The sequence below is a fragment of the Halyomorpha halys genome, unplaced genomic scaffold, assembly GCF_000696795.3.
Source record: "Halyomorpha halys isolate HHAL.00 unplaced genomic scaffold, Hhal_1.1 Scaffold16.1, whole genome shotgun sequence".
NCBI lineage: Eukaryota > Metazoa > Arthropoda > Insecta > Hemiptera > Pentatomidae > Halyomorpha > Halyomorpha halys.
Window position 1 is genome coordinate 238,005 of NW_027116375.1, and position 25,880 is coordinate 263,884.

Sequence of the window (25,880 nt, forward strand, 5' to 3'; positions counted from 1 at the left end):
TAAAATAAAACATATCAAAACCCTTTAAACATCAAAATATACTATTTACACAAAAAGAGCATATTACAATATTATCAATAAAGCCAATTCAGCATACACCATTGAAGAAACAAAGTTCAATAATATAGGTAAGGTAGATGGTTAGGAGTTGAATAGACAGGATGAGACTTACGTGGTGACAGCTGTAATTTCTCTAAGGATGGAAACCTCGTCCTACTGGGTATTATTCCTGTAAGTATGAAGAGGAATGCAAGCCTGTAGGGTAGCCAGTCGCCAAATCATACAGGAAGGTACCTTCGTACTAATGGGTGCTATTCCTTTAGATACGAAGGGGGTAAGCCCGGAGGGTAGCTAGCCACTGGGTCTTACAAAAGGAAAGCAGGTAGAGAAAAGAGGTGACGAACAGGGAACTAGCGTGAAATAATACTCTTCATATCCAATACGAAAGATGGAAGAATATACTAAACATCTTATTTACTGACCCAAGGTCGGGGTAATCAATCGTTGAGGTAGTTATATAATATCTGACTCCAAAAGATATGTGTATGTACGATTGACCAGAAGGCCTCAACAGTAGGTCTTCAATATGGGTAAGGTAGTTTAGTAGAAGAGCCGGGAAAAAAAAGGCAGTTATCTTACCCAAATTTTGTATTATTTCAATAAAAACTATGTATAATTACTAGTCAAAATTGATGAGTCTGCCAAGTATAGATAGGGGGATTAAAAAATGGTGGCTGTTTCAAAACTTTAAAAAAACATTGATTTTTCATTCGGAGCTCTACACAAGAAAATCTAAGAGAACATTATTTAAAGAAGAGTAAATTTGCTGAAATATCAGCTAAAAGAGCTATTTACGTCCAATAGTTCTCGAGATATAGCTTTTTAAAAAGCAAAATTTCTTAGAAATCTGCTGAAAGATTAGTAGTTAGTTAATTTATTTTGAGTAATCTATATCTCAGGAACTATGTGACGAACAGATGTCTATTAGCACTCAAATTAAAGCTAGTTTAATGGACTATGAAGAAGTTTCTGGCCTTTACCTTCATAGGAATAGCAGTTTTCATGATATTTGCTAAAATAAATTGATATGTAGTTTTTCAGACAAAAATTTGATTTATGAAAAACTTCCTCAAAATAAAGGAAATTTAACTTACTATAAAGTGGTATATGAGATTTACCTTCGTAGGAGTAGTAGTTTTTATGATATTCACATATGAATATAAATTTGGCAAATGAAAATTTGTCCGAACAACTATAAATCAATTTATTTTAGCAAATTTCATGTAAACTATTACTCCTACGAAGATAAACACCATAAACTACATTATAGCTCATTAAACTAGCTTTAATTCGAGTACTAATAGACATCTGTACGTCAAATGCTTTATCTGATATATAAGTTTTTCAAAATAAATTCACTAACTACTGATCTTTTAGTACATCCCATATAACATTTTTATGAAATGTTGCTTTTTAAAAAGCTATATCTCGAAAACTATTTAAAGTAAATAACTCTATTAGGGCTCATATTTTAGTAAATTTACTCTTCTTTAAATGATATTCTCTAAGGTTTTCTAGTGTTGTTCCTACTTTTTAAGATATAGAGCTCCGAAAGAAAATTTTTTTTTTTATCGCTTTGAAACAGCCGCCATTATTTATTACCTCTACCTATACTCCCCAGACTCATCAATTTTGACTATTAATTATACATAGTTTTCATTAAAGTAATCAAAAATTGGGGTGAGATAAATGCCTTTTTTCTCATCTTGGGCTCTTGGTGAATATACAGAACGAGACTTACGGGATGACGTATTATATTACATACGCATTTACCGTAATTTCTCTAAAGATGGTAACCTCATCCTACCGGGTACTATTCCTGTAGGTACGAAAGAGGAATGCAAGCAAGGAAAGTAGCCAGCCGCCTCCTCCTCTCACAAGACCGTAGGCAAATACCTTGACCTACGGTCTAGCGAGAGGAAAAGGTATAGACTATAGAAATGTTACCACTTACTTCTATGGATGGAATAACTACAAATTGAAGGTATCAACGGTAAAAGGTATTGACAGAGCAAACATGATAGCGTCTGTGTGCTTTTATCATTTCCACACTCATCATGGAAATCTGTCAACATATATGTTCTTTTTATTGAACATATGGTTATACAAAGAAACTGATAAAACAAATTGTGATTGGGCTGGGTTATTATTACTCAATCCTTAGTAACCACAATTTAATGATCTTTATGAAATGCTTTAACTATTGTTATTACCTTTCTTTGACACGAGTAGGTTCATCACGCCTGGAGGAACGTGTAGCATCTTCATACCTTCCACGTCCAGGAGAAATAGCTTCACGTCGCGAGTCTTTCTTATAATCTGCACGCCTGAATCATAAATTAATAATCTCATTAAATCATCATTAATTAACAAAATTTATTAGGAAATTTTTTAAACCTGACACTAATTTCATCAATGGAATCTACCATTAATATAATCCAGTAGCCGTGGACAATCATTTAGGTAGAGATCATAGACATGTTTCAATCAAGCAGAAGGTTATTAAACTTGAAGATAATACTATAATATAGATAAGACTATAATATTTTGTTCATAAAAAGTAATTACAAATGCTGTGAATATTTAGCCTTAAAGTACCATGGTATTGTAAAGTATTTCGAGCTGACATACAAGCGGAATTACACTAACAATTAAGGGGACTCCCAGAAGGGGACATTAAACATGGAAAAGAAAAATTCCAGTGTATAGTGCTTACAAATAGAGGATCAAAAAGAATAGTTAAACTAGATTAAAATCGAACTTCTCGGATTATTATTCAAAGAAAATTAATAAATTGAAATTGAACTCAACTTGTCTTAACTTTAATATATTATTAACTTCAAATTTAATCAAAATATCTTAATTTTAAAGTATTCCTGCTGAATTATAAGGTTAATTGAGTTTCTCTCCATCTTCGAATTTATTCTTCTCCTACTTTTTAAACTATTTAGTTTAGTATCAATTATTAAGTCATGTTTTTTATTATTTCTGTACTAAATATACTTTTTTTAAATTCAAGAAAACAAAATTAATTCTAAAAGTTCTCATCTGTATAAAACATGTATCTCGTTATTTAACCTATTGAAGTTTCTTCAGAACAAAATATTCCATTTTGGAGACGAGGAACTGTGTAAGATCATAAATTTCGGAAACAAAACTATGAAGTTACATCTAAAAGACCAACTCAACCAGCCACTAGAACTTATGAGCCCTCAGCGATTCAAGCACTTAATAAAGAGATGATCAATTTCCATTGAGTTCAGTTCAGTTCAGTGCTGCTCTGGTGGATTAACAATTTCTCCGATTCGCTCAGTACTAGGTTGAGAAACTTACTCTATCTGTATTATCCGAGAAAAGGGAGAAAAAGTAAAACATAAAATGAATTACATATATATGTAAACATAGGTGACCCTAAAACTTAAATATAACAAGATGATCAGGGTTGCGGTCAAAAAAAGAACAAATAGTTATAAACTATTTGTACTTTTTATGACGGGAACACAGACCATCTTCTTATATGTAAAACATTAAAAGCTTATTATTCATTGCAATCCATAAATAAATTAATTTAAAATGCAATGATAAGTTTTCTTAATATATAAATCCCTATTGACTATTTGAACAAAACATTTTCTAAGAGAAAGAGAGTGTATATGAACGAAAAGAAGATAATGATATTGTTTCTTGAAAAGCATTTTACTAAAATATAGAGGAATTAAGACAAGAAATTAATTATCTGTCTGGAATTGTATTGCCAATGTCAAGAAACGTACGGAGGAGACATATGGACAGCTTCATATCTCCTAGTTGATTCAGTCGCTACTCTCTTCCTATCATCGTACCCATCTCTAGAACTACTCAATGTTCTCTTATTTCGCCTTGCTTCTTCCAACCTTTGAAATGGAATTTACAATTAGTACAGTTGAAATGGTAAGATATCAGAGTATTAACAGATCGTTTTATAGACATACTTTAGCTGTTGCCGTTTCAGATCTTCCTTCTCTCTTTCTAACCTCTCCCTCTCAAGCCTAAGAAGCTCGGCCCTTTCCCGCTCCAATCGTTCTCTTTCAATACGTATCTTTTCTCTTTCTCTTTCCAGTCTCATGGCCTCATCCCTCTGCTTCCTTTCAATGGCTCTGTGCCTTTCACGCCTCCGCCTCTCTTCTTCTCTTGCAGCCCTCGCTCTTTCTGTAGCCCTAGCCCTGTCCCGTTCTTCTTTAATTTGAGAAAAGGATAGAACTCCATGGTGATGAGGTCTTCTAGGCGATGAAGACCTTCTCCTCTCTCGAGACTTCTCCCTCGAAGATCGAGACCTATGATCAGATTCGGCTCTTATTGATTCACCACCACCTCCTGCTTCTGAACCTTCTTCGACAGAGGCAACTTTGTCTGCGTCGTTTGCATCACCATTTTCATCAGCCATATCCTCTGAAATTATACATTCACATAAAATGTAGGGGGCATATAAAAGAAAATATTTATTGATTTGTATTATTAAAATGAAACAGTACAAAACTATTTTGTAATGGAATATTCAAAGAATGAATTTAAATTTGATTTAAAGCTAAAAACTACAAGAGAAAGAAAAAAATGAAAAATTAATATATTTATTTTTATAAGAAGCTAGTTATACTACTTAGTACCAGGTAGGTACAAACAGCACAGAAGTCCTGAAGGACTATCTGTGACTCAGTTAACTATAGCTTGGCCATATTTAGTAATTTTTTTCAATAGAATATTAGATAAGTCGCAGCAAGAGCTTAACAGATTTTTTAATACTTGTTATCATCTTTGTGTTGTGATGAAGTATAATAACACTACAACTTATAAACTACTGACTTCCCTAGAGGTTGGCCATACTTAGTGATTTTTCAATAGAATATTAAATAAGTCTGGGCAAATACGTTTTTCTGACAAGAGCTTAACAGATTTATTTAAAATAGTTATTGTCATCTTGCAGCATTGTAACTATTGTAGCTAACTGGATGTATGCCTCCCCTTTAAATGGACATTAGACGAGTTATACCCCTGCTAATCTTCTTACATGTTGGATGGATGTTATTTCCCATCCTTATTTTGATAGTACACAGAGTTACCTATCTTAAAGAAATTGGGCATGATTCATCAAAATTAGAACTATTTAATGAATTAAGAATTAATACCAGCAGCAGTATAAAATCACAAAGGTTTAATTCTTTGATGGCAAAGCCTTCCCCAATCACTTAAAAACTTTTTTTTTATATTTTCTTTTCTTTAAATTTAAATAAGCATTATATAATGTATAAAATGTAAAATTTAGCCATATAAGGTTTGAATATCTATTTTGAAACCATGATGACTAATGTCGTCTACTATGTATCAATTTATGCAATCAGTTGATACAAGTTTTTTAAAAAAATTAGTTAATGAATAAGGGCTCTAGAAACTTATTGTAAATAACTGCATTTTCTATAATTCTACATTTAGAAAATGTGAAATTCCAAAACAATGTAAACAAAATTCTTTTTAGATAAAAAAAAAAACATAAGTAAATAAATGTATATAATTCAAAAAATAAATTTAATTAAAATCCTTAAAGGAAACAGAACCCAAAATGATCGTAGCTGGTTAAAGCTAATTACGGTTCAGGACCATCCAAGGTGAAAGGGAGGCGCTATTGAGTACTCTCTACCACTCAGAATGCAAGCTAGAAAAGTAACCACCCTTCTTGACAACAGCCTATCATAAATGCTCCTCCCATGCAATAATTTGTTAACTACGGTCGAAGTGTTAATTGTCTTCATTTACCCTTCAAAACTTACAGAGTTGGGGTGAGAGTAGATGTGAAAAAAGGGGAAAGTGTGGGCCGTATCATCCCACCCCATTTTATGGCCTTAATGTAATATATTCCCTAATATAATTAAGCAAAATTACCTTAAAATGATAGAAAAATTATATCTTTCTTTTGCTACCATGAATTAGCAGGAAAAAATGCTCAATGAAATTTTAAATAATTTAAAATGTTATTGCAGTTTTGAGGAGACAGGCTTAAGCTCTTTCCTTAAGAGTCCTTCAATTTTAGCACAGAAATATTGAAATTCATTTACGCTTCACAACTCAATGTCTTTGTGGCATGTACGTACTTGCGCTTACGTTGAGACTTTTATACATTTTAATTATAAAATGAATCAACTAATAATTTTCATGTTTTTTCAGTAGAGATGAATAGTATGACACATTTAGTGATAAATTTTCAAATCTCCTTATTAAAAATTAAATTCTCAATAAGCAACCAAGATCTAACATTTAAAATTCAAGTTTGCACTTGTCCCGACTTACCTTGATAGATTTTCCATTTAACCGACATTAGTCGTTGGATTGGAACAAATGAAATGTCAGTTCTTAAGAGTATGAGGCCAATAAAAGAAAAACAAAATTGAAGGATATTACTTCTATTCACCACTATAAAATCCTGCTATGCTTCAAGCTTCAGTATTACTACATTTGAGAATATATATAGATTAAAAAGGAAGGGTGCCCAGTGGAAAAACCAAGTTTTTTCTTTTAAGTTTGAGTAAAACTAAAAAATTTCCATGACTACATAGTTCTTTCTGAGTAATTTTTGTGACTAAACACTAAATATATATATATATATATATAAAAAAATTTAAACCAGGAAAAGTTTAAATTTCTTTAAAATAGTTTCTCAAATATGTGAGAGTAATTTTTAGCGGGACCAAATAGTTTTATTTCTCTATGATATGATATTTCATGTCAATTGCCAAATAGATGCCACTGAAGTTTTAATTCTGACAAGAAATGTGACCCTTAGTTTTGCCACTGGAGCCTTAAAATGAATATATAGTGAAGATTCTCTTAAACCGATACCTCTTAATGAACAATCTTATTAAGATCCTGGCTTTTTTTTTTCTACAGTAAACCACGATAAAACACTATCTATCCCATAAATAGACATTAATTCTCTAAATAAATAAATAAATTCAAATTTATTTTATGATTTTATGACTTTAAGCTTAGGTAAATTTGTATTTTAATATTATGTTTATTCATTTTTCAAACAGACACAGAAGTCAACAAGTTTGCTCAGACGAAGTCTGCTTTTGAAGTTCTTTCTCTGGGAAATGAAAATTGAATAATTTTCAAGCTGTGAGGTAGTTATCGTCCACACTATTCCAATTGATGCAGTTGAAGTTTACCAGACGAGTGAACTTTACAACAGACTTTACAAAGGCAGTTCTGGCAGCGCAATCGCTTTTTAATTTGACTCCTGGTTGTAGTCCAATGGAATATAGAAGCAAATAATAAATACTTTTCAAATAGCAGTATTCACTTCTTTAATCGTAACCAAAAATAACGGAATAATTTTTTTAGAATATTTAAAGATGCTTGCCTAGTGGAATATTCAAAACAGGATACCTTCGAACATTCAATCCAACAACTGAATTTGACCGCCCAAATTATAGATGAATCCTGTGGAAAACGAAGATTAAAATAAATTATACAATGCATATATTTTACCTGTTCCTGGTGGTACTAATGTTTCTGAATCGGAACGCTTTCTTCTTTTCTCTTCATTTCTTCTCGGCGACAGTTCTATTTTCCTCTTCTCCTCAGTTCTTCTTTTATCCTCTGCTCTCCTCCGTTCTTCAGTTTTCTTTTTTTCATCTAACCTTTTCCTTTCATCAATTTTCTTCCGATCTTCAACAGGCTTCTTAGCCCCAGGTGTAGGACGGTTAGCTACCTAAAAATGAAAAAGTACCCAAACATGATTCCAATGGATAAACTTTTTTTTTTCACGTAATTTGAAAGGCAATATTGGAAAATGGCTCTGACAACATTAAGGACACACGAACTTGTAGTCTTACACTGAAGCAGCTTTTGTGATCATTGTAGCAATCTCATGATGCAATGAGAAACAAACTTTATGCAAACTTGACATCTCTAGGCCGAAGATAGTAGGATGTAGATAACGATTACATAACTGAGCTTTTGATACCATATATAATTACTTATGCATTCGGTTCATACGAAGGAAAAATATTACATTATGCTTCAATTTATAAAATGAAATACATGTACTTTTTTTTTTTATTAATCATATTTTTTGAACACCTGGAACAATTGTGACAATGAAATCTCCAGAACACCATTCATGATCAGTGATAGTTTATCAATGCTTTCTCAATGAACTGTGTTTTTCTTTCCATTTCAGCATCTTGTGGCAATTAAAATATTTTTCTTTGATTAAATGCAATTTTAATTACATATTTCCTTTAACAATACAGGTTTCAGTGAAACACTATTCATTTCATAACCGTATTTTGTTTACATCACACTACAAGCCTCTATTCCAACGTGCATTAAAGATTAAATGCACTTATTATTTACTTGAGTAATCAAAACAGTAATTAGATAGTTTCTATTCGAAACACTTCCTTCTCAACTATCACAAAGAATGGTCTGATTCATCAGCTGGTGGAGATTAAATGTATATTCTCATGTTAAATCCTTGATTAGATTTGTTTCATATGAATTGCATTGCTTTGATTTCATTAAATAATACACAATTTCAAATGTCGAATAAGTAACCCTGTAATTGCATTAGTTGTTATTCTTACACATCATTGGCTAAAATATTTACACAGTGTCATAAAGAAATGATGTAAATAATTTATCAGATTACTATATTGTTTAAAGTTAAATATTTAACAGTCAATTAATTTCAAAATATATTAGCACAGAGTACAAATACAAAGAAATCTATAAAAAAAAAAAAAAAGTAGTTATAGCTACTGTCTGAAGTATTATTTTCAATACAGTATATATTAAAATTCCCACAAGAAACATACTAAGAACACACATTAAAAATAAATTTACATACGGCTTCTACGGAGATAAGTCGTCCATGAAGTTCGGTCAAATTCAAGCCAGTAATACATTTTTGAGCATCTTCGATTGTTGCCATCGTTACAAAACCATAACACCTGGCACCAGGAGTTTTAGCATTTGTGACAACTTTAGCAGCCACCACCTAAAAAAATAAAAAAATAAATGTAAACTAAGAAATTATAATTAAACTAATACAGTACTCTATTATATCTTAAAAAAAAAAAAAAAAAAAATGAACCCGCAAAAAGCACTTCCTCCAACACCCACGCAATTTACAAGTACAAAATCTCACAAATTTCTAACCAAAGCTTGGCAAAAATCGGTTATAGAAACCAGATTGTTGTGCAGTTAAAAAATAAACTCAAAATGACAAAAACTTGCAGTAAAAACATAAAAATTTTAATACAATACCCAAATCCTACATAAGTCAACTTAGCTGTTGACCATGCTTGTATAACTATGATTGAATGAAAGTAACCTTACCACTAAAAAGTAAGACTGAAATGAGCCAGCGTCAGTGATCAGTTTGAAGTCAGACGGAATAATGAAGGATGAGAGGAAATTCAAGTTAAAACCAGTAACATATGACGCATTTTATAAAGAACAATGAAGATCATTCAAGAGAAATTCTTCATTGTTACTAAACAACACTGATTAATACTATTTCAAAAATACGCATCACTTTTTTTTTTCTTTTCTTAAGGTTGAATAGGGCTCTTTATTTGTTAAACAATGGTTAGCCTTACCTCATATTTTTTATATGAGTATAAAATATAATATGGTCCTAATTTTATGCTATTAAAATCGAAACCATTTAATTAGGCTAAAAAATTGCAAAATATGCTGCAAAAATCTATTTTTTTTTTTCAATTTAGCACAATAAAAGAAAAAAATGAAAAATTTTCTAAAATATTAAATTACAATATATAATTATTGAGATCATAAATAGGATAGATAATATAATAAAGGAAATATTAAATATAGGAAGACATTAAATAATATACATGATAAGGGGAGAAATTACATTAAAAAAATATAAACAGACAAAATTTAGGTTTAGATTTTTATATACTGAACATTCAAATTCCTCTTGTATCCAATCTTTACAATTCAAAATCCTTTGTAAAATCCTCGATGCTCCTTATTTTGTTACTAATAAAACCATCCATAAAGACCTAAATGTCCCTTATGTAACCGATCTAGCCCGAACCCGATATTATTCCTTCCATAATAAACTCACTAGTTTCTAACCTTGCTTTCTCTTCCATTCCTGGCAATCCTCCGAGGCGCCTGAAAAGAAGATGGCCTCGTGACCTTATATTGTAAACTGTTTTTAGAGTTCTACTACTGGGTAGTTTCTCTACATCCTGTATCATATCATTATGATCAAATTTACTTGTTGTATTTTTTATACAGTTGTAAATATCAATAAATAAAAAAAAAAAAAAAAAAAAGATTTTTATATAAGTTTCTTCCTCTTATTATGTATATTATCACTTAAAGTCTACCTAAATATTTAATACTTTCTTATATTCCCTAGTATTACCTTACTTTAATGTTATTTTATGTAATATCATTTGTTAACCGTCAAATACACTCACTCCCCTATCCTGTAATACTTTGCATCTACCCCAAGCTCATTCCTCAGCTTGCCATCATTCAGAAAGGTTTCCTTTTTCTTTACCTTTATTTTATTCTAATTTTCTGTATTTTAATCTGTAATATTTCCAATTTATCTACTTTTTATTTGTTATTATTTCCATTTTCACTAATTGTCTAATACAGAGGTTCCCAATCTTTTTCGGTTTGCAGCTCCCTAAATTTTTTCCACAGTGCCCTTCATACATCAGATTTTTTACTAAATTTTTACTTTCTTGAAAAATTGGAAAACTTTTCTTTTCAAAAGCAAAAAATTAAGAACAGGTACTTAGTATATTCCTTAATATAATATAAAATATATAATTTCAACTGTTTCGGTGTATTGAGACTGGGCAACAACCACGTGGTTAGGTTAGTTGAAAAATAAATTAACACAAATTTTAAATTCACAAACAATTTATTGAACATCCATTGATGATTAAAATTATTAATGGGACGTATGGGCTTGATGTTCACTTCACAAATTCTTAAATCTCGGAATAAAATTGGATATGGGGACCCTGGCCCTCATTTCTTGTTCAACTTTAATTTCGAGCGATATTTACTTTTTATTACAATGACAGCCGAAAACGCAGCTTTGCACAAATAGGATGTAGCAAATGGAATTATTATTCGTAGAGCTTTATCACTAAGCAGTGGATATTCCTCTTTTACTGATATCCAAAAATCATAAAGTACCATAAGTTACCAAATTTTTATTTTGTAAATAATAATACTTTTAAACTAATAATAATACTTTTAAATAAAAGTATTATTGCAAGGCAAGTCAATAAGAGATTCGTCTTCTAAAGAAGTAAATTTTGTAGGAGCCTTGGCTCTAAATGGGTCTTGAATACATGTAAATTTATCATTATCTGCTTCAAAGTATTTTTTGAACTATTTTTAAAAGCTCTGATAGGTGATCAACAAAAATGGATTTTATAATGTAAGACAAATTAATTTCACTGAAGGTTACAAACTGGTGCAATAAGGGAAAACAATCACCGATACACTCTTCATTAAATTTTTTTTCTATAGCTTCGAAAATAAAAAATTAGTTTAAGAAACATTTAATTGTTAACCAATAAAGGTACAACCACAGAAGGCAGTGCTTTTGTTTGGCTCCAGAGAGGAAAGTCAATATCTCATATGTTTTTGAGTAGGCAGTTTCTTTGACCATTACAAGTTTCTGTCTTAAATACCTTTTAAAATTGATTGAGATTTAATTACTGAAAAAAACAAAAAAACTTTTCAACGATCAGTAAGCTGTTCATTAAGTGAAGTGTATTTGTTCAAATAATAAATATGAAAACAAATGACAACCCTAACCATCTCTTACAAAATAATATTTGGTGTTATGGAAACTGGCAACATATCAGGGTTTATAGTTTGAACATTACCAAAAATATATTAATCATAAAGAAGATAATGTTACATACGGGAAATAATTTATGATCAAATTAGTCATTAACAATTACATAAACTAAATTTACAATACCTTTCCATGTTTAGAGAAAACATGTCGTAAATCAGTAGCACGGGTAATAGAGGAAAGACCACTGACCCATAAGTTGCGATGGTTGCTCTTTTTGTCTATGAATAGAAAAATTAGTTTATTAAAATATTGTCTCACTAATGCAAAAATATCATAATAAAATTATAAATAAATTACCTTTATCATCAGCTGCTTTATCTGGGCTGAAAGTTCAAACAAATAAGATTAAAATACAAAGAGTAATTTTGCTAAGAAGAAAATTAAAGTGATAAATTAGAACTTAAAAACCAAAACAGACAAAAATAATAGTCAACTCCAATTATTAACAGTATAATCATCCAAGATCCTTTTATCCACAAATATATAAATGAAGAAAACAAATTTACATGGACATGCAGAAATGGTGAGATAAAACAAAATAACGTGTAACAGACTGATAAACTTGTTTTACATGAAATTTAATCAGATTTTTAAAAAATTACAAAAACAAGTGACTACTTATTTTCAAAACTTTTTTTATCTTATAATGCAGAAACAAATTATTATTTTAAATAACATATTACTTGTTCTAATAACAAAGTGATAAATTTAATTCTATGTTCAATGTGAAATATTTTTTACTGGGTCTACAACCTTCTTTTAAACATGTGGGTTAACCCTAATTTTGGTCATCCGCTGCAATCACACACACACCATTCGATTCCATAAATAATTAGGAGTTGAGTATACCATTATAAAGCAACATAAAGTACAGAATTATCGTTAATCAATCTTTAAATTAAATCTAAGTTAAGTATTTAAAGAATAACATTCTATTGTTATATGAATTAGGGTAAAATTAAAAAATGAATTGAATCCTTACCACCAATGGAGAGATTAATATAAGTATACAAGATGAAGAAAAAATAAAATCATTAACAAGTCAATGATTAATTATTCTAATGCATGTTTTTCCTCAAATATTAAATAAATAATAATTAATGTAGGTCTAACAACACTATTTGTTTTAGCAATAAATTGTGTACCCTTCCCCTTCATACCAACAACAATCAAAATTAACACCTAAAATGAAAAAAATATTCCTTTCACAAAAAAGATATTCAGTAGACTCAACCTTAACAAGAACAACTTCCTATAAGAGAAACTGCCAGAAAACAGAAACTAATTTGTAAAAATGATTTAACATTTTATAGTTAAACATAGGAATAAAATATACATCTAGGAAGGAAAATCTATCAAAGAGGAGAATATTATTAATGCTACAAAAATAAAAAAGTCTATTTGAAATAAATTCTGGACCAACATTACATATATAAATATATATAATTTTTTTTGGCCAAGATTCCCATTGGACTCCTATACTGCCTAACCACGGTTGGGGGTCAAAGTTTTTCATTTTTTGGGACGCCCAAGGCTGGATTCGAACCGGCAACATCAAAAGACATCAAATTGGTAAGACTGTGTCTTCAACTACTGAGCTATGGGCGGACCAACATTATATTCTCTTATTATCATTAAATTATGGTTCAGAATACTATAATAACAATAAAAGAGGCTAATTTCCTGTTTATGTGATTTTGATTGCCAGTGGTTCAAGGATCGTTCAGGCACCCCTGGAAGTTGTGACAGTGGCTGGAGAAAAAATTTGTAGAATTCTTAGCCAATCTAATTTTCACTATTCGTAGCAGTAATGTAGGTGTACATGGAGGGTGGTAATTATGGGCCAAGAAAGAGTGAAAACAAAATGAAAAAACCAGATGGCCCGAGCAGTGAGCGGCAAGCCATAAGGGCATAACTCCGAGGAAGTTCAAATTCGTCCAGGCAATACTGAAGGCTAGAGGGGTCCTTTCAGACTGCTGGATTCAACAAATCCTAACATGACACAGATGGTTTCAGGGAAAGCTGGTGAGCTTCAGAAAGAACATAAATCCTTAAGTGTTTAAGCTGTGGAGTCCCCGAAACAAAACATGTACTATGGACACTGGAACCATGGAAGGACACTAAGTCAGTTTATCAAGAAAGACTGTGGTCTTTTTTATGCCCTAGTCACTATCCTTACCCATTTGACTGAAGAAGAGAACTATCCCTTCTTCAGAGTTCATCTACAGGTGATGGGCCCAACACACTTTACATTAGGAAACGCTTGGCCACCAAGTGGAAGCCACAGAGAGGCTGCACCAAGCTCTAGCATCCTGGAGGAAGTAATTGGACAGACAAGGAGGGCTGCACCTACTGGACAGATGCAGTTAGAAAAGAGACTAGGGAGTACCACACTTTAAACTAAAATGTATATTCCCACATACAAAAAAGAACGGTATAATAAGAGAATAAAAATAAATTATTTATAATCAACAGCAGTGGCATGTAGAAGCCCAACAGACTATCCCACTATTCCTGCCTCACTCCATACGCCATAAATGTCTAAGGAGACCAATATCCTAGAAACACAAATGTTGAAAGAACAACATAATTTTTAGGCAGTCCGTTCAGTGTGGGGATCCAGGATCGCTCTGGTCCATAACGTTTTAACTATACTAGTAAAGAACAATAAATAAAATAGAAAAATGTAAACCAGAAACCTAGAGCTTTCATTAATACAATAATCCAGGTAATATAACAGTTTAATACTAAACAAAAAGTTAAAAGATAAGTAAACTTGGTTGTGAAAACCGGAACTTAAATCCTTGAGTGTCAATGATAGATAAAACTAGAAGTTTCACAACATATTTGCAATCAAGAAGTCTGATGTTGATGCATTAATTTTTAAATCTAATCACTAAATTTTTAAGAAGTAAACATTTCACACAACAAAAGTTGAATATAAATTTAATATTATACAAAAAATATACTAGATTGACCAAGTCTCATGTCAATGGGTCAATAAAAGCTAATTAATTAATAAGGTTTTGTTTTTTCATAACACATTTATCTTAAAATTAACTTCATTAAATTTTGTTTTATTGATAAAACTACCCATATTTTAATAAGAATCAACGAGAAAGTTGAATATTTCTTGCTCCCATTTTATCCAATTAAAGAAGCACAAAAGATCTAGTTTCTTTTGGATACAATCATTGTGTACATTATAAATTTGATACTACAACTTCATTTAATTTTGTTTTATTACTGAAACGGTCAGTATTTTAACAAAGTCAACGAGATGGTTGATTATTTCTTGCTTCCACTTCATCCATCCAGTTCAAGAGGCACAAAAGAATAAATTTCTTTTCGATACAATAACTGTGCAGGTAGTTTTTTTTTATCTTTATGGCCAAAAGAAAAATTAAAGTTCATTTGAAAATTAAAGAATTTCCATCTTTTCCTCTTTAATGTTATCAAAGATATTTCTTCGGTAATCGCTACCACAACTTGCAAACGATTGTCATACTATTGAGACACAGTATAATCAATGAATTATGTCTCCAACAGCTAATTTCAGACACAAGGTTAGTGGATTTTTTTTTTAAATACATAAATTGGAATTTCCCTCCAGAATATCATACAATATGTTGTAATCGAGATGAGCACTAATAACTTAAAACAAATCCACATTTTTTATGTAGAAGCGCTTCGTAGAATTCAAATGAAACTTCATCAATTAGATGTTCATTCATTAAAGAACTTCTCACTTTCACAAAATTTTGGTTAAAATATTGCAAAGAAATCCACATCATATTTTTAAGCTTCACTGAAATGCAACACAAGAAAGAAAAAAAATTGCTGATCAAACTGCAAAACTGAATCATTTTGGATGAAAACCCAAAACTTTCAAGGTTATATCGATAATGAAAAATATTTTCACAAAATAACACTAGTCTCTAATCAAATGGAAACTAAACAATAAAAATAAAATTCTACCCCTTATTCCAACAGACATATTAGGTATTAATACAGAAATTAAATTGCCTATATCAAACTAATTATGCTGAATTCGACAAAAACAAAATTAAAAAAATAAAAACATGTGTTTAAAATCTAAATGAAATAATAAATAATTAAAAGCCTTATATAAAAAAAAACTTCTTTTATGAGATCAGCTAGTTGATGACTTGACAGCCGAACAATAAAATACATCCTCATAATATTCCATTTGCCAGAAAAATGTTAGCAGGGGATCTCATTATCGGGAAGACCTCTTTAATCCCACATAACAAACCTGTCGGAGACAATAAATCTTCATGATGAACAAATTTTCTGGGCTGACATCTTCATGTGTTCTCTGGATCAGACATCTTCTTAGCAGCTCAAGAAGAGGGGATGTACCTAGGGGTTCACCACTTAGGGAGGAAGTGGTGTAGGGCAGACAAGTAAACTAGATGCATTTTTTTTTTGTAGTGGTACTGTAATCACCTGGTAATCCGAACGTCAGACTTCCTCTGCTGCTCCTGTCCTGATGCTGCTTTCTTCGACGATGTGAGTCTGCTGACGCCACGCTCCTTCAAATCTGAGGCAGACACCAATCAATCAGTAACTATATTTTTTCTTCACTTGTCAAGTTTCCACACCAATAAGAATGGAGGCTTTTTTGATGACTTTTCAGAGCTTTGCAGCCTTCCACTACTTCTTAAGCACATATCATATCAGCAGATAACATTATCTGCTTCAAATATATATCATAATTCAAAATAAAGAAGCAGTGGAAGAAAGCTACATCCACTGTTAAACAATTCATCCATCGTAATCTGCAGTTTTCTTCATTCGTATTTTCAGAAGAAAAGAAAATGAATACTGCAAAAATGAACTTAAAAACGGATATTAGTTTAAAATCAAAAACGGTTATTAGTCTTAAATTTATAGTTAACACTGTTAGGAAAAATATTATAAAAGGGCAGTAAAATAAAAATACTTCAAGAATTAAAAAGAAGAAAGTTTGGGATAAGAATAAAAATTAAGAGGTTGACAATATTATTTACATCATATCATAATGAAATAAAAAAAAAAAAAAATTGAAATTTAAGCAACTTAGTACTAATATGCATAAAAAATGTAAAAATAAGGCAGAAAGAAAAATTAAATAATTTTTTTTAAAAAAATAAGAGTAATTAGATTTTTTTTTTTTTTTTACTAAATTGAAAAAAATAAACTTGATAAAAATGAAATTAAAGTTTAGAAAGAAACCATGAAATTCCCAACAGTTTAACATATTTGTACTACAGTAAAAAAACAGGTCACGAAATTGAACAACAGGAGACAAGTTAAACTTTTGTAATGAAAGAAAAAAAAAAAGTTAAGCAACTAAGCTACTAATAAATAATGAAACGAACTTTTTTTTTTTGGAGATCATAATTTCCTAAAAACTAAATGGGAATTGTTTCATATATATTGAGAGAGCTTTTAAAATAAAACAAAAGTAATAACTTTTTTAAAACACAATTTGGATATAAATTAACTTTTTAACTAAGAAAAAAAGTGCATCACAAATTATATACTTTCGAATAATGAACAACCGATTTTAAAAATATTAAAAGCAAATATTCTAATTTTTCAGTCAGAAAAATCAGTGTGTATGAACATGATCTAAATTCATACCAACCATTGTATATATTTTATTTAAATAAGGGTCACGAAGAAACTTAGCACTGCCATGTTTAGTTGAAAAAATGAAGTGAAAAAACATATAAAATAAAAAAAAAAAAAAGAAGGAATGAATCATACCTTTCCCATCTCTTGTCAAAAGATCAACCTGTAAAAAAAAAATGACTAATTAATCTAGAGAATAGATATTTATAGAAAGAACAGAATAAAATAAAACAAACTTACTTCACCAGCCATAAGTTTTTCGTCTTCTTCTCCTAATGTCAAGTTGATGGAATCTTCATTGTCAAGACCATTCATGTCATTATCATTTTTTTCCTAATGAAAAAAAAAAAATTATATTCAATTATATATATATATATTTAAAAAAAAATTCCACAACTAATCCAAACAAATTGAAAGAAAGAAAAAAACATTATTTATATTAAACCAAGGAATTCCAAAAACAAAATTTCTACAAGCAGTAAGCCCTTAGAAGCCAAAAAGTTCCGTCACCTTCTTGCACAACTGTTCAACAAGAAACAGTCCTAGTCTACAGAAGACCATTCAGGTTCTGGATGTTTTTTTTTGAAGTGAAAAAAAAAAATTGTTGTCGTGAACAAATAGACTTCGATCAGATGAAAAGTGAAACGTTTTCACTTCTCAATAAATAAAACAGTATAACATATTCATTAAATAAAATAGAAAAAGAAACAGATTTTCCTCAGTCAAATTACATAATAAAATCGCCAACATAGTGTGAGCCACATTTTTTGTTACATATCGATGGCTTACTTCACAGTGGTTCTAAGTACATTTCTACTAATTTGACGAAAAATATGATTAAAGGAAAATTAATTAAAAAGTTGTAATTTTCCTAAAAGAGAGAACCTTAATTGTATTTAAACAAAAGAAGATGGTCAGGGTTGCGGTCAAAAAAAGAACAAATAGCTATTTTATAAATAGCTATCTTATAACTATTTTAATGCCCGGCATTTCGCCCCAATTTTCAGGGCTGTTCAAAGCGAAAGGTTGAACAGCAATATACATGTATACTTTAATTGTATTGCATGAAGTATACTTACATTAATTACTTTATAATTAATTTTGCTATTATACAATTTACATACCTCTGTATCCCTATTCATTGGGTATATTGTCTTTCTATATCATTTATATTTATTGTATCCCATTCCTTTAACTTTATTTCTTCTGTTTTATTTATTTATTTTTCTTAAATATTTCTTCCACTCCTATTATGTATTTTATTATATATTGTTTACCTAATTTTAGTATTTTCTTTGTTTTCTAAACTGTTTACTTTAAAATTATGTTCAAATGTTATGTAATTAACTACCATTCCCACTCCTCCCGATACAAACGATTCACTCTGACTTTGAATTCTGTCAAAACATTTCGTTCATTTTCTTTGTTTTTCTTGATTTTATTCTTATCCCCCTTTTTCATCTCTTAGTTTGTACTTCCTTTTATATTTCTTCTTTTTATCTGTTACTATTTCCGTTTTCATTTATTGTTTATAACATTTTATTTTTACGTTTGATTCTATACCCCTCTAATTTTCCATTTACTTTTTTATTATGTTAAGTGTTTGCATCTTTTTAAGCTCTCACAAAGCGCTGCAACATGGGGTGAAACGTTGGCTCAATTAAAATCATTATTACAATTTGAGTTTTTTTTTTTTACCGCACCCAGACCATATTCCATTTATTTAATTGTATTGTTTGTAAACAGTATGGAAATGTACTTAGCAACACTGTGAAGTAAGTATTGAAATTATCATGTTAACATCAATATTATTTGAAACTTCTAATATAGTATTGTAAGTCCAAAAAAGCTTCAGATATTAATAAAATATGGGTATAATAAAATACTATGATAGATATAAGAATTTTTATTATTCAAAAGGGAGCAAAAATTCAATAACCTTGTAGTTTTCAAATAATTTTCATTCACAAAAGATAATGTAAATGATAATATAATTTGAAAACACTTATATAGCATTTATGTCCAAACCAGATTCAAATATTTTTAAAATCTGGGCCTACTAAAATGCAATGATTTTCTTAAATTGGCATGATAGGTAAGAATTCTTATAATTCATATCAAATAATTTTTAATACACATAAGGACGATGTATATAATATTAGAAACTTTTATTATTAGGAGTATAAATAAGTTTCCGCCAATAAAAAAAATTTAATCATGAAAAAAAAAATGTCCACCGTTCAATAAAGGAAATTGGGTTCCACCAGAACTGAAGTCAAGAGGATTTTGCGTAGGTGAAATGCTGCTGCAGGGCTTCCATAAACACCAAATATTATGAGTTGCACATACTGATAAAAACCATTGCTTAAGATCTTTACCTAACATGACTAATGAGATTGAACTAAGCTCTCAAGGAAAAATATGCTCATTACAACTCCAAACATGGCATTATATTATTCTTCTACATAATGTTCGTCTGCATGTTGAGCACCAGTCAGAACCTACTTAGAAAGACTCCAGTGGGAAGTCATTCCCCACCCCACTTGGGAGTGGCATATGATCTGTTTGAGCAGTGCTTTACATCGTATGAAGATACGAAAAATTGTGTCGTGGGTAGTCTCAAAACATGAAGAATTCTTTCAATGAGGTGGTGGGAAAAATACATTGAATAATATTATGATGTATTGCCCTTTCACAATATATCCCTAATTCTTATAGAAAATGGCAGAAACTTAGTTGTACAGCTAATAATATACCATTTATACCTAAAACAAGAACAAATATATTCAAATCTGGCCCTACTAAAATGCAATGTTTTCTTAAATTGCTATGATGGATAAGAACTCTAAATGATTCATATCAGTGAAAAAATTCAATCATCTTGTAGTTTTCAAATAACTTTCGCTACTCATAAGATGATGTAAATGATAATGTTATTTGAAACATTTAATATAGCATTCGTTTCCAAACCAGATTCAAATATATTTAAATCTGGGCTTACTAAAATGCAATAATTAAAGTGATAATTAATCTACTAATTAAAATGAGACATCTTTAACCCATTCATACTATAAAAACTGAATAATAATAAAATAATGTATATTGCTTTCCAGCTGGAAAATGAAAAAAAAAAAAATTAATATCGTCACACTCATGTTCAACCATAAATAAATAAATCTCCTAAATAATAATCTAAAAAATGTATATATAATTTTGATTATACTTTATCACCACATTGAGAACCCTAACAGTTGGGACAAATAGAGGGAAAAAAGAATTTTTAACATTAAAATAAAAACTTCAAATATTTCGTAAGAAACAATAGTCAGTAACAGAATTTTCTTTCAATTCCCAAATCCTAGCAGACTGTACCTCAGGGTAGCCAGTTAGGCCGAAGCAATGAACCAACAATAAAATTGAAATGACCTTGTTCACAATTTACTATAATTATCTAAAAATGAAAGGTCAGTACCAACAACCACTTTTGACCGACAGAGTATGGAGCATGGGCATTACAGGCTCTGGAAGGGAAAAATCCGTTCTACATATGCTCTATACAGTTCCGGATGGTCAGAAATGGTCATTTTTGTAGACATAAAAAAAACATAGAAAACCTAGGGATGTATCTTACCACTGCCTGGCAATAAAAAATTAAAATCAGTACCGCTACAACCCATCAAGGGTCAGGGATTCAGTACTTTGTAAGGAAGCACTGTTACTTGACCGACGGTAGTGCAAGGAGGTGATTTGGTTAAATCACGCTCGACCGCCAGATTTTTATCCAATTCAAGAGGCTGGGTGGACCCCAGGAGGGCTCCAGAACCCACGGGAGCTGACTCTCGACTACAATGTCTCAGAAAACAATTTTCTGCCCAGCCAGATTCGAACTCGGGTCCTTGAAGTTAGTAGCCACACTCCTTAACTCGGGGCTACCCGTGCTCCCAGGCTAGTAATAACCTAGTTATTTTTAGATATTGACTAGAAAAGATAAGAATGAAAAACAAAACTATTATATGAAGAAAAAAAAAGACTAGAAAAATTTCAAGCAATAGTGAATCTTGAAAAAAATTAGACACACACAGAGGCAGACATTTTGGTGAGAACGTGATGTTACCTTACGGAAATGCAGTGCTGGTATTACCAACTCGCATTGGGCCATTTTCAAAATCAATGAAAAAACTCTTAAAATCACCCAGCAATGTAACTACAACGCTACTGGACAAAAATACTTCAGACTAAAACTAAATTATCACCAAAATAAGGAACAAATTACATTCCATGATTTATGGCAGGACACAGAACTGATAAAAAATGGGACTGTCCCTGGAGATATAGGCTCAACATAACCCTGCATTATTTCAAATTACATTCAATAACAATAACCCGAGTTTCAATTAAAAATTATATGAAATACATTTCTAATGTAAGAACAATTCACCTCATCATCACCATGTAATGGAGAAATAAATAAAATAACAAAGACTAATATAATAAGAACTTTAAGAAAAGAAAAAAACTTACATCAGTTTTTGAATCTTCGTCATGATGCTCTATTTCCTCTCCTTCTTCGATTTCTTCTCCTTCTTCATAATCTTTAGGTTCTTCTTCTTCTTCATCTTTATAAATATCTTCATCTCTGCTTACATCTTTTTCACCTTCTTCTTCAGCTTCTTTTGCTTCATTAGCCTCAGGTTTTTCCTCTTTAATTTCACCTTCCTCTGTTTTTAATTTTATTTCATTATCCTCTTCCTTTTCTACTTCAGTTTCCATAGGTTCATCGAGTTGTGGTTTAGCTCCTTCAACCTTTTCTTCTTTCTTTGCCTCTTCGTTTGACTCTTCCTTAATTGTACCTTCTTTTGATTCTTCCTTCTTTACTTCTTCTTTCGATTCTTCCTTCTTTACATCTTTTGATTCTACTTTCATAACTGTTTCTTTAGTTTCCTATAAATTAAAAAAAAAAATTAAAATAATGCTATTCTATTAGTTCTTGCTTCAAGTATTAAAGCAAAGTAATATAAAATAAAGTAGTATTCTTTCTATAGAAAGAAAACTACAGAATATGGATTAAAAGCCAAGGGTCATAGGTTCAATAAAAGGCTAAGACAGGCTAAGATGTTCCTTGAAAGAACCCAATAGGGGACGCGACTGGACAGGACCTATCTTAGGATAATTACTGGGATCTATACAGGTCACTGTAGATTAAATAAACATATGTTTAATCTCAAGTTAACAGAGCCACCCTTGTGTAGATTCTGCAATGCTGAGGATAAGACGGCCTATCACATTATTTGTCGGTGTGACCGTTTTGCAGGGGTGAGGGTTTACACTTTTCGGGGTGGATCCCAAGCAGTGCGAGCTGATCAACCTCTTAAGCTTAATAAGCTTCTTGGAATCTACCAAACTTAAGTTCTAATGAGCTCACCGCAGCACTGGCTTGTTTGTAATTGGCACAAAATAGGCCTTATTGAACACATTGCGTTCGTGCCAAATTAAAAAAAAAAAAAAATCATCAGTTAAAGTAATGAATCAAATATGATTTCTTATTATGAGCGATCGACACCTTCATACTGTACACCCACTCACTCACAAAGTTTGACTGTCCCCATCTTTTTATGCAAAGGAATTAGCAAATCTCAAATATCAAAAGCAAGTAATGTCACACTTTTTTTTATATTCCTAAATAAGGTTATATTCCTTTAATAATAAGGTTACATTCCTCTGGGTAACCAATTCAGCCACATTTACTACATTAGTTGTCAGACACCAGACGTCTTCAACCCTCACAAGAATACAATGATGAAAGATTTTCATTTTTCATTTTTCATTTCATTTCACAAATTCAATAATCTTGTAGTTTTCAAATAACTTTCAATACTCACAAGGTGTAAATGATAATGTTATTTGAAACTTTTAATATAGCATTTATGTCCAAACCAGATTCAAATATTTTTAAAATCTGGGCCTACTAAAATGCAATAATTTTAGAGATAATAATTAGATAATTAAACTAATATTAAATTTAATTATGACACCTTTCTTTAATTTATGTAAAGTTTGGAATGTTCGCGTATTTTATCGCGAATGAACTTACACAAATCCAATGCAGGTAAAGCCTTAACTTAAGGCTAAGGTTCTATTCTTACAGGTCACTGATTCCAGCACAGGAGTCTTTTAGATACTAGATGTCTAAACCACACCGAGTGGATTTGAAGGAGAGCTATCCGATTCTCAAGAAAGCTGAGAATCTCAAGAAACCTGTTTAAACACGCACAGCTACTATAAGACCCCACAACAACAGAATAATAGACAACAAATTCTGTTTTCAAATTTAGCTCAAAAATTCAATAATCTTGTGGTTTCCAAATGACTTTCAATACACGATCAGATGATTTAAGCGATGTTATTTTTAACATTTAATATAGCATTTATGTCCAAACCAGATTAAACCATTATTAAAATCTGGGCCTACTAATATAAACTGATAATAAATCTACTAAATCACCATAATGTGACACACCTTTCTGCTGAACACTTTCCCATTTACAGAAAGTTTGGACTGTCTGCATCTGTTTACATAAATACATACGTAATGCATGCAACTTTTTATTTTATTTCGAAATTCCTGGATAAGGTTAAATTCCTATAATAAAATGGCAGATTTACTGCAGGAGTCTGTTAAATCATAAATATCTGGCATACACAGGGTTGATTAGAAGAAGAGCTATCTGATCCTCAAGAAAGTTAAGGTCAAAGGTCACTCATCTACTATGACATGACCTTCACTACGACGCAAGAACAGATAAAAATTTTAATTTTTTATGACAGTTCACATATCACGTTATAATCTTGTAGTTTTCAAATAACTTTCAATAAATACACACAAGATGATGTAAATAATATTATTTGAAACTTTTAATATAGCATTTATGTCCAAACCAGATTCAAATATTTTTAAATCTGGGCCTACTAAAATGCAATAATTTTAAAAGGTAATAAATCTACTAAATTACAATAATGTGAAACCTTCCTACTGTAGCTATCCCCATTTCCAGAAAATTTAAACTGTCTGCATATCTTTACGTAAAGAAATCTGCCTATTTCACATATATAATGCATCTAACACCCTTACTTTGTTTTTTTAGAAATTCCTACATAAGGTTATATTCCTATAATACTACAGGTGTCTATTAGACGATAAATGTCTTAGCCCCCCAGGGGTGATGGGAAGAAGAGCTATCGGAGCTCAAGGAAGTTGAGACCTAAGGGTATTCAACTGTCTAAACACACACAGCTACTATAACCTCCACTACAACGCAGTGATAAATAAAAATTTCCATTTTTCATGTCAGTTCACAAATTCCATAATAATCTTGTTGTTTTCAAATAACTTTCAATAAATACACACAAGATGATGTAAATGGTAATGTTACCTGAAACATTTAATATAGCATTTATGTCCAAACCAGATTCAAATATTTTTAAATCTGGGCCTACTAAAATGCAATAATTATAGAGATAATAAATCTACTAATTAAAATGAGACATCTATACCACATTTACAGAAAGTTTGAATTATTCGAATCTCTTTTAATGAAGAAATTCGACCATTTCAAATATCTAATGGAAATGCCACCTTCAATTTTTTTTTTTTTTCCTACTCGAAAAAAGCATGGGGACCACCTGAGCATGCTTAAAATTGACAGCCAAAACGAATATTCATGGCAGAAACTCAAATATGAGTTGCTTATACCGGTAAAAACCATTACTTGAGATCTTTACCGAACATAACTAATGAGATTGAGCTAAGCACTCAAGAAAAACATTACTACTCTAAACATGGCATAATATTATTCTCCTACATGATAATGTTCGTCTGCATGTTGGGCCACCAGTCAAAACCTATTTGGTAACACTCAATTGGGAAGTCATATTCTAATCACTATATTCTCCAGTCATTGGCCCTACAGATAATCACTTGGCAGTGGCGTATGGTCTGTTTGAGCAGTGCTTTAGGTCGCATGAAGATATCAAAAACTGGGTCGTGGGTAGCCTCAAAAGAACAATTTTTCCAAAGTGGTGGTGGGAAAATACATTTAATATAATGTAATGTTTTGCCCTTTCACAATATATCCCTAATTCTTGATAGAAAATGGCAGAAACTTATTCGTACAGCTAATAATGTACCGTTTATATCTAAACCAAGAACAAATATATTCAAAATCTGACCTTACTAAAATGCAATGTTTTCTTAAATTGCTATGATGGATAAGAACTCTAA

The 25,880-nt window shown here is 30.8% G+C and overlaps 1 protein-coding gene across 2 annotated transcripts in view; it reads right to left on the reverse strand.

The window, feature by feature from the left end:
• LOC106680237 (Scaffold attachment factor B) overlaps positions 1–25,880 on the reverse strand; it is a 47,996-nt gene that overhangs the window by 16,462 nt on the left and 5,654 nt on the right. For both annotated transcript variants that reach the window (XM_014419790.3, XM_014419799.3), the window contains exons 4-14: positions 22,124–22,543; positions 17,843–17,935; positions 17,738–17,765; positions 16,433–16,526; positions 12,260–12,285; positions 12,086–12,180; positions 8,942–9,091; positions 7,579–7,801; positions 4,032–4,488; positions 3,834–3,953; positions 2,274–2,387 (exon numbers count right to left, since the gene is read on the reverse strand). In XM_014419790.3, the coding sequence (XP_014275276.1) occupies positions 2,274–2,387; positions 3,834–3,953; positions 4,032–4,488; positions 7,579–7,801; positions 8,942–9,091; positions 12,086–12,180; positions 12,260–12,285; positions 16,433–16,526; positions 17,738–17,765; positions 17,843–17,935; positions 22,124–22,543 (1,820 nt within the window). The remainder of the gene's footprint in view (positions 1–2,273; positions 2,388–3,833; positions 3,954–4,031; positions 4,489–7,578; positions 7,802–8,941; positions 9,092–12,085; positions 12,181–12,259; positions 12,286–16,432; positions 16,527–17,737; positions 17,766–17,842; positions 17,936–22,123; positions 22,544–25,880) is intronic.